This window comes from Ciona robusta, chromosome 6 (assembly GCF_009617815.1).
Source record: "Ciona robusta chromosome 6, ASM961781v2".
In the NCBI taxonomy this organism is placed as follows: Eukaryota; Metazoa; Chordata; class Ascidiacea; order Phlebobranchia; family Cionidae; genus Ciona; species Ciona robusta.
In genome coordinates, this window is record NC_143240.1 from 257,829 (window position 1) to 268,245 (window position 10,417).

The window sequence follows — 10,417 nt, forward strand, 5'->3', positions numbered from 1 at the left end:
AACACAGCCAATCCAGTGTGAACACAAACGAAGGGACGATAAAACTTACGATACACACCACCACCAGGGGGCTCGTCAGACTATATTCAGTCTTTTTGTTTAAAATATTTATAAATCTTTGCTGCCATAATCGAAGACACAAATAGAGTTATTATTATTTATTTTCGATTATAAAACATTGGCCTGCTTAACCTACAAACACTAGTGGCGGAACTTATTGAAATACAAATAACAGTAATTTGAAAACTGCATATCGTTGGGTAGGGGAAGATGGGAAACGTTTAGCTCATAATATTCAAATATCCTGAACGTGTTTTTAACAATTAACGGTTTATGGGAGCCGTAAGGAAACGATTTTATATTTTTGGAATTTTTTTGAATATGTTTGCAACCAAATAGGAGGAGAAAATAAAATGAAAAGGTGTCCCATCTTCCCCCACCCTAATATATGACTTTAGATCCTCTTTAAACACAGTTTAATTAGTTATACAAGTTGTTATGGTATTTGTAGAAAAGTGTGCGCAAAAAACTAGTGCAAAAACACTTTGGCATGAATGTCCATCACCTGTAACTGTAAGGCATTGATGTAAATCGGTATATAAGTTGAAAAAAAAGTGTAACAGGTAAATTTGTATAATTTTTATTTATAATTTTTTATCTCCTCGGATGAAGTACATTCATTTATTCGGATTAAGTAAAAAAGTGGAGAAGGTATTTAGTAGCAAAACTATCTAAAAAAAAGATATGATCAACAATCAATCAAATTGCTTTCAATAGGTGGTAGACTGGAACAACATATTAATTGTTATACAGTACTGTGGGGAAAGATGGATATGGTTAGCACCTAAAACCCATATTTTCTAATCGTGTTTTTAACAAATAACAACGATCAATTAGAGTCGTGTTCTACCGATATATAATTCTTTATAAAAAATTTATAACCAAGTGGGTCGAGAAAAGAAAATAAAACGTCCCATCTTACCCCACCCTACTAAATTAAGCTTGTGACTTTTAAGGTACTGCAGCATAGTTTAAAGCTATCATTGTGGGCAACACAACACACCTACAAAGTTGCATACTTAGTGTTCTACACAGATAATTAATTAAATAAGTGAAGTGGAAATAAAGGAACAAAAAAGTATTGATATAAAAACACCGTTAAAAGTTATGATTTTTTGTAAAAAAAACATGCATTACGTGCTAAAGACATTTTCTCTTTCTATTCGAGTAGTGCATATACAGTTATCTAATACAAAAATACAGTGAGAGTTTTCGGTCAATTTTATCCAAGTAAATCATATGGAGATTCCTCAGTGTATTCACGAGCTATATACGATGGATATATTCCAGTTTTCCATGTTCGTAAGTTTGTCCCCCGCCATGTTGTAACTCCCCATTCTACACGATTGTCAACGCCAATATGATCACCAGCTTTAAGACTTATTTCTTTAGTATCTATACAGACAAATAATATATTAAAAAAAAAGGAAAAAAGGAAACAAAAAAAAATATTATATTTATATTCTGGTAAAGATTTTTGGTGTCCGGCGCCGTGGTATAGCGGTTAGCGTGGCCGCCTCTGCCTGTAACCCAGAGATAACAAGTTCAAAACTCTACGCTGCTGCCATTGTGGGCATATGTGTCCTTGGGCAAAACACTCAACGGCAATTGCTCTAACCCAGTGGTCACTAATGAGTTATCCAAATTATCAGCCATAAATTAAAAAAAGAAAAAAACTTTAAAAAATAATCACCTAAAAAATAACATACATGGTAACTTGTAAGCTGGCACGAGGTGTTAAACCCGTGTGATAACGACTGTCGTTTTCCGACCACGCGAGGGTAAAGTAAGTTACATTCATTCATTCAATCATTTATGTTTAGTTTCATACACACCATAAGTGCTTATTTTATTGTTTGGCTTTTTACAGCATTAATGCTTACTGGGTTAAAGCAACAACTACTAACACATAATAGTGGTAGCATTAACCATGGCATCGGAACAGTGTTTCTTTACATACAAAATGCAAATATTAATACGATGTACTATCATGTATATATATATTTATTATTTTTATCCAATAAACTTAAAGGACATTCCTGTTTAGATACAAAGTTAAAGCTGATCTATAAAGTTTTAGATATTTTTCACTGAAAATGTTGGGATGATAAAGGACAGATTATGTACTTTTTCTTCCTTTCTTGGCTTCCTGGCACACTTATTTCCTGTGAACTTATGGCACACACAAGTTATTTTAAACACCTTTGTTTCTATAAGAAGTTTAACTTGAAAATAATTAAGCATAAACGGCTTGTTTGTCTGCTCGGTGTAGCAACCACGCTTATTTTCTTTCAACTAAATGTAAATATGTTTTTAACTGTAAGCGTGTTTTAACAGCTGTTGTTTTGTTGCTATATTCTAGCTTTTTGTTTAAAATATTTCTAAATCTTCGCTACCGTAAAAAGAGACAGGTAAAGGTATTATTAGTATTATTATTACCTGCAGTTTTAGTATAATTGTATATAGCAATATGTTGATGCATCCATTGTCCAATAAAATAATAACTCTTGTCTAATGAGTGAATTCTTGTAGTTGCATCAATGTGCAAGGTTTGCATCAACTCATAAACAAGCCGACATACCTATTTATAAAGTAAAAGTTAGAATATGATTATAATTTGACTTTTGTATATGGATAGAAAGGCATGTCAAAATAAATATATTTGTCTTGTGCCATAGCAGAGTTAGCGTGCCTGCCTCTAACCCAGAGGTAATGGGTTCAGACTCGTAGCTGCAACCATTGTGGGTGTATGTGTCCAATTGGTGTGGATAAAGCAAGTTACGTTCATAAATTTGTCATTTCGGTAATGTAATGCAAAATAATAATAAAATTAAAATAAAATAATATTATTATTCCTGAAATTAAACCTAGCTTGAAGCTCCTTAAAAAATACCAAAGTAAGACAACAGTTTGTCAAGAGTATTTTTGACAATTATATTAAAATTGACAAAATCAGCTTACATTTAACAAAATTAGATTTGAAATTAAAAGTGGTATTTTTCTATATAACCCATCCTTTTTATAAAAGTTTTTAAGGTCTTTGTAGATATCATAACTTAAACTGGTTGCCCAGTTGTACAATTAACTATTAAAACTAACACAACAAAATTAAGATACTTAATTGAAAAATTACATTTGATGAAAAGGTGCAAACAACATAATCACAATGAGTAAGTATGTGAACATCTGTTAATATTCCAAATAAACCATCAACAGAATAACGTTCCTTTACACTAGCAGCTGCAGTTATGGATTTGTCATTTATGAAATTATAATCTGGATACCTGTAAGAAAAATATAGTTTCAGAATTTGTTAATATTTGAACAATTTTAGATTTTGTGTTTAAGTTATGGCCATTTATTAAGATTAAAATTAAAAAAGTTATTTAACCATAGATACATAGAGATCAAACACCATGGCACAGTTGGTTAACGCGCCTGCCTCCAACCCGGAGGTAATATGTTTAAGGCTTGTCGCTGTTACCATTGTTGGCCATGGGCAAGACACTTAACGACAATTGCTCCAACCCAGTGGTCACTAATGGGCTGTTTAAATTGTCATTCATACATAAAAAAACATCAAAATTCCTGCAAAATAAATCACCTACAAAGTTACATTCATGGTAACTTGTAAGCTGGCACGAGGTGTATGAAACAGAACACTCGTGTTATAATGACCGACGTTTCCAGCCACGCAAGGATAAAGCAAGTTACATTCTTCTTACATTTTCTTAGCTTCATCCAGCAACGTATCATCATCAGTAGCAACGTAAACACTTTTAACAAACTTAGTGTCGGCATTTACTCCAATATTTTCCAACATATACTTGTCATACCATTCCTTTACATGAAGCATATATTTCTCCAAAGCTACAAGTTTTGCTTCTTTTACTAATTTGTCTGTTCTTCGTACCTGGATGCTAAAACGAAACCAAATTAAAACTTAAAATAAAATATATATAAAATAAAAACACTCAACAGCAATTTTTCCAACCAAATGGCCAGTAATGGGCTTCTCAAATTGCTAGCCATATAAAAATAATCACCCATCAAGCTGCATACATGTATATAGCAAATCAAAAGTGGGCACGAGGTGTATTAAATAACTAACTATGTTAAAACAACAGTTATTGCCCGTCCACGGGAAGATAAATAAGACCTGTTTATTAAATTAAATTCAAAACTACTTACCCAACAAGGGGATAAATTTTTGTTGAATTTAATTTTTGAGAAAGTTGCTTTGATATTTCTGGCTTTGATCTTAAAATGTATTTCATAATTTGACCAATATACCATAGTGCTGGATAAGCATGAAACTTTTTCACATCTTCCATCAAATCACGTGGCAGGGTGTTAGCAGCAAACTTACTGTTAGGATTGATAGCTGTATTGATTGTAATTTTTGCCACAGTCTCATTTTTTGTTAATTCCAAATCTCCTTTTCCTGAGATTTGTAAAAAAAATACATAAATTAAAAAAAATATACAAACTTAAGTTTTTTTTGTCAAATTTCACATTCAGGACACCTTCATTAGTATGTAAAATATTCATATTATAAAAATTGATTAATTCTGCCAATTTGCTGTAATATATTGTTAATGATTTTCTACTAATTTGCGTTTTACTGAACACATCAAAGCCTGATTTGATAATTGTTGATAATCAACAATTATCAAATCAAACATTTAGGAAAAACAGGGTCACTCTTCTAATAAATGCCTGGATAAAAAAAATTGTATTTAAAAAAAACAAAAACCAGATAGTGTTGTACAGTAAAGTTATGTTATAAAAGGTATATGTAAAAAAAATTAATTGCACCAATAGCCTAAGCTGCTTTAAAAATTAGTTTGGGTGAGAAACCTAGGAAACAATCAGAAAAAAATGTTTGTAAAAAATGAATGGATATTGACACATATGTGCCTAAATACCTATGTTGACTTGAAAAAATTCCAAATTAAATAGTAAACACAGAATATGTATGAGGATGTATCTCACCTGTCCATTCAGCAACGTTGGTAAGATTAAGTGAAGAAACGTCACAAGTTTCACTTAAAGGTAAAAACAATGCTTCCCATCCTTCATTACGACTGTATTTAAAATTATCCAGTTTCAACATCAATGTTCGTTTCGTGCCAATCGCGATGGATAAACAAAGAGCAATGTGATGCGACATACATCCAAATCCACATAAGTGTTTCACGTGGCAAACTAACCTTCGTGCATTGTTACAGTTGCTTGGATTCTATATTTGTGAAGGTATTGGAGTTTACAAGAAAAATAATTTACTTTTTTTTAAACTGATTGTATAAACATATGGATTATTGTTTTATCGTTTTATAAAGACAACAATGTGTTAAACAATGCTTGCATAAGTGTGGATCTGGTTCCATGAAAAAATCAAAAACCAAAATGAATTTTTGTTTTTGTAAAACTGAAACTATTTCCTCAACTATCTGGTCTTGAAAAACATTTTTTAAATTTGAAAAATAAATTGATTGTTTTATTAAAGTGATTGAGAAGCACTTTATTAGGTTCTTATTTAATCGTAATTTATAAAAATGTGCATTAACTAAGTGTGTTATTTTTTAAACTGTTAATACAAAGGAATGGTTTATTTTGGTTGACAAACAATTTAAAGCAACTATATATATATATATATATATATAATATCGGGCCTACCAATTTTTAAGACCAAAGGTTCCTTGGCAACAACTTAATATTTATAAATGATAAGAGCAATAAAAATGTCCAACGGTTTACTTGTGTTACCAACTACTTACATTTGACTATTCCATGAACTTTTAATTATTAACTAGTTAGCTGTATTAACAGCAGGTGTAGATAACAAATGAAATTTATTTATCATCCGACGCAGCAACAGCAGGTGGTATTTTTATTGTTTTTTTACTGTCCCAATGACAATTTTAGACAACCCATTAGTTACCACTGACTTTTCTAATAAAATATAATGTTACATTGTGTACGCTACCAACTAAACCCAACTTTACAGTGTTTTGAATACAAAAACATAAAACTTTAGTTTTCTAAGATTTTCTAAAAATAACAAGTATATATATATGTACAGTAGGGTGGGGGAAGATGGGACACTTTTAGCACATAATATCTAAATGTCTTGATGGTGTTTTAAACAATTAACAATGGTCTAAAAGAGTCGTGAGGATATAGTTTTATAAATCTTTGAATGTTTCTTGTTTACTACCAAATAGAGCGAGATAATAGAACGAAAAGGTGTCCCATCTTCCCCCAACCTACTATATATATTGTAGTTGTGGCATTTCTAAATTACATATAAATTCAGAAATGCCTAAATCACAAATTTTTAATGAATTACTCAAAACAACTACCTGTGAAGACTGAATTGCTTCTTGTACTCTTTTAGATAAATTTTCCATCAATTTCTGAAATTTCTTTTCTTGTATCAATTTCAAACCTTTATTTGCAATTTCCAATGCTCTGTGAAGTAATGTATCAGAAAGTAAACATAAGATATTTGATAACCAATGCCCTACATGTTATATTGCTCCAACCCAGTGGTCACTAATGGGTTGTCCAAATTATCAGCCATACATAAAAATGAAAAAAATCCCCCCCAAAAAAATAATCACCCACGAAGTAACATACTTGGTAACCCGTAAGCTGGCGCAAGGTGCACACCCTAGTTATAACGACTGTCGTTTTCCGGCCACGCGAGGATAAAGTAAGCTACATTCATTCATTCATATGATGAGATTTCCTTAGCTCAATATCTATCACAACAATTTAATTATTAAATTTTTTGAACTAAAAAAACAGATTTCAAATTATGTTAATGTTTAAGTCTGCTTGGTTTGATGTACTTCTAGTTTTGAGGTGTGTTTTTTATGATACATTATATTTGATATTAGTAATATTGGCTTCAACCCAGTGGAAGTCGTTTGTACAAAAGCCATTAAGAAAAAATATCACTCAAAAGGTAAAACTTATGTAGAATAAAACTCTTGCATTCAGCTCCTTTGACATTAATGCAATTTAATGCAAATTTGATTAAGTAGGCTACTCTTGTATCATCAAGAACATTTATTGATTGGTTATTTTATACTAATCATAACAAATATTATAATACACAAATCAGTCATATTGTATGAATCAGTACGTAACTACCAGCAATAATCAAAGTCTAAATAAAGTGATTAAGCGACCTCATACGGCAATTAACACATTATACTTATATTAATATATTTGTTTGGTCCATTTTACACTATTGAACTGTATGTTTTTCAAACTAAATTAATCTTCAGGTTACCTGTTATATGTTACAATAGCAAACAATATGTGGCAATCTAAGTTGATATTTCCTGATCTGTAGCCCATTGTCAGTTTTAGTAATTGTTAGATTGTGCTTACAAATCTATTGTTCCTGTTTCCGTATTAATTGTTTACAGTATCCAACATTATAGTGATAACAGTGCTATAACTGCTATAGTATGTGGCTAATTTCTAGTGTGCGGCTAGCAATGTAATTCTTCTAACCTATAAACGCAAAATTTGTAACAGAATAGTTCTGTACATGAATGAATGAATGAATGTAACTTGCTTTATCCTCTTATGGCCGCAATACATCAGTCTTTATAACACAGGTGTTCATACACCTTGTCTTCTCAACACCTCAAGCTTAAGAGTTACCATCATAGGCGTAAAGTTTTACTAAACGTTAGGGTTGCAAAAACCAGAAAAAAAAGAAGTCTTCGCGCCGGTAAGCCCCCCCCCCAAAAAAAAAACGGTTTGCAACCCTTTCTTTTCGGTTTGCAACCCTTTAAATATGTGCTTTGTAAACGCTCATACAAACGGAAATGTATTTCCACTTGAGTGTGTGGTTATCTTACAAACAAAGACCTGTCCGTCGGAAATAGTAGGTTTCCAGAACGAAATATCTCGGAAATAAACTGCCTGAATCGTTTTCAACACTGCTTTATATTTATATACAATGTTTTCCTCAGGCAAGCAGCATGTTTATTACGAAATAGTAGGGATTCACACGTGGATTCATTGCATCATAATAGCGGTTGTTTGAATCTGGCAATTAATTCAACATAATAGCAATTCACAAGTTGATTATTTACGTCATAATAGCGATTCACACGTGAATTATTTAGCAAACAGGAGTTTAAATACCAGTTGAACGCACTTGTGTAGTGAATGACGCATCAGTATTGACATATTTTAACGAACGTAAACGAAGTTTGTTCCAAATTGTTCGCAGTAATAAGCGTCTTTGTTTGGTTGAACGTTATTCCTTACGCATTATTAGTCTGGAGAAAATCAAAGGGTTGCCAGGCAACCCTGCAACCCCGTAACTTTACGCCAGTGGTTACTATGTATGTTACTTTGTGGGTTCTTTTTGAGTTTTTTCTTTTTTATGTATGACTGATAATTTGGACAACCCATTAGTGACTACTGGGTTGGAGCAATTGCCGTTAAGTGTCTTGCCCAAATGCACATAAGCCCACAATCCTAGCAGCGATGAGCCTTGAACCCATTACCTCTGGGTTGGAGGCAGGGGCGCTAACCAGCTGTGCCACAGTACCAGCAGAACTTATTACTGCATCAGTTAATAACATGTTTATTGTTTACATTTATTTTAATAGGGTTAACTGCACTTACTATTCTTAATATAAGTGCATTGCAATTAACTAGTTATTATTACTGTATTTTGACCACTTGTAAAACTATAACCTCCTACCCTACATATATACATGCATGGCACAAAAGAATCATAATATATATTATCTTCTTAAAAAATAGCCTATATAAAATTTAAAAACTACCGAAAGTCCATAAATAAAATTACCTTAAACGAATTTTCATAGAGTCAGTTGAACTGATTAAATCTTGAGATGAGTTTTGACTGTTTATGGTTTCCATTATTTGAAATGTTAAGTTACGCAAAGCAATTATTCCTGTATCTATATCATTAGTTAACTGGACATGAAGTTTAACATCCTCTGGTATTTCACTTTCCAAAATGTTGGTTTGTTGCGAAGAGATTTGCTGCGATTCTACAAAAAGATAAAAAACAAATGTTTTAAGCAAAAAACAAAAATATTGTATTCAAAAAAATATACCAAAAAAATAGTATAGAAAATAGGAATATAATGTTATATACAAAATAAAATTAATGTAGATAGTTACCTGGAGTTGTTTTAATTGAAGGTATGGTCGGACATTCTGGCAGCGGTGATTTAAAACGTTGCACCACAGAAAAACTGTAAAGTAATTTATTCAATAAATAATTATTTACTTTTAACAGAATCACACATATTTTTTAATTTAAAGGAATACCCTATTGGCCTATTCATATGTAAAGATGAAATGCTGTGTCACCAGCAAAAAAGGGAGAAAATAGTTTGTCAATACGTTTGGTATACTTTACCACGCTAGTGAAGAATCCTCTGGTAGATTTAGTTAGGCTGTTCAAAAGTGTCAAAAAAACTTATTTACTAACCACTAACCCCCTAACCATCAACCCCTAACCACTAACCTCTAACACTTTCCACCAGCCTATTCTGCTTATCTGCTATGTACCGGAGGATTCTTAACTGGTGCCCATGAGGGTTTTAGTCTGGTTTTAATCTCTTTGAGATAACGAAGGGGCAGGATTCTTCAATAGCAACTACTTTACTATATATATACAAGAATTTTTCTTTGCTTACCTTGAATAAAGATGGTGACGACTATATACCATAAATAATATTATCACTAAAGTGACCATGCCAAATATAGCATAGAGCGACTTGAAATATTTTCGACCGGCCATTTCTTTGTACCGTATAAGGTATAACGTATAATAAACTACAGAGAAGCTACATGATTTACTGAAAAAGCAAAATCCAATATTAATTGAATACGTCATATAAAATTCCCCTTAGTCGAAATGTCGTAAAATATCTTACGTCACGTGACAAAAGCATCGAAGTAATAAACGAAACAACAAGACGGCAGAGCTTCAATAATGGAAGTTGGGGATTTAGTTCGAACACAGAAATAAAAAAGAGTAGAACGACATTGTGTTTTGTCCCCGCGAGGATAAAGTAAGTTACATTCATTCATTTATTCACATTTCGTCGGTGTGCAACAAAAGCGTTCAATGTGGTTTTAAATACAGACAAACGTTAATACAAACCAAATACCCATTGTATGGCAGCACAGACCAATAATTACTTTGGGCCAGCTTAATAATGACAGATTATTCATAGGTTGGACTATCAGCTTAAAGTAAATATTTGTGAATTTGAGCTTTTGTTATTAGGCTAGTTGTTACAACTTACCTGTTATTATAAACATGTGTAAGATATTCATC

General features: G+C 32.0%; 1 protein-coding gene across 2 annotated transcripts; it reads right to left on the reverse strand.

Moving 5' to 3' along the window:
* Positions 1–143: 143 nt before the first annotated feature.
* LOC149734595 (alpha-(1,6)-fucosyltransferase-like) lies at positions 144–10,003 on the reverse strand. Of its 2 annotated transcripts, none has more exons than XR_016385181.1 (10): positions 9,771–10,003; positions 9,250–9,323; positions 8,909–9,116; positions 6,426–6,534; positions 5,056–5,302; positions 4,252–4,504; positions 3,786–3,980; positions 3,178–3,344; positions 2,500–2,641; positions 144–1,455 (listed from the first exon to the last, which is right to left on the reverse strand). XR_016385181.1 is itself a non-coding variant. In XM_089879915.1 (10 exons), exons 1-10 carry the CDS (start codon positions 9,968–9,970, stop codon positions 1,283–1,285), a joined length of 1,752 nt encoding a protein of 583 aa, XP_089736041.1. In that variant the 5' UTR covers positions 9,971–10,000; the 3' UTR covers positions 144–1,282. The 2 variants fall into 2 exon arrangements, 1 of the variants encoding a protein (XP_089736041.1); XM_089879915.1 differs by having other exon boundaries at positions 3,194–3,344; positions 9,771–10,000.
* Positions 10,004–10,417: the final 414 nt, after the last annotated feature.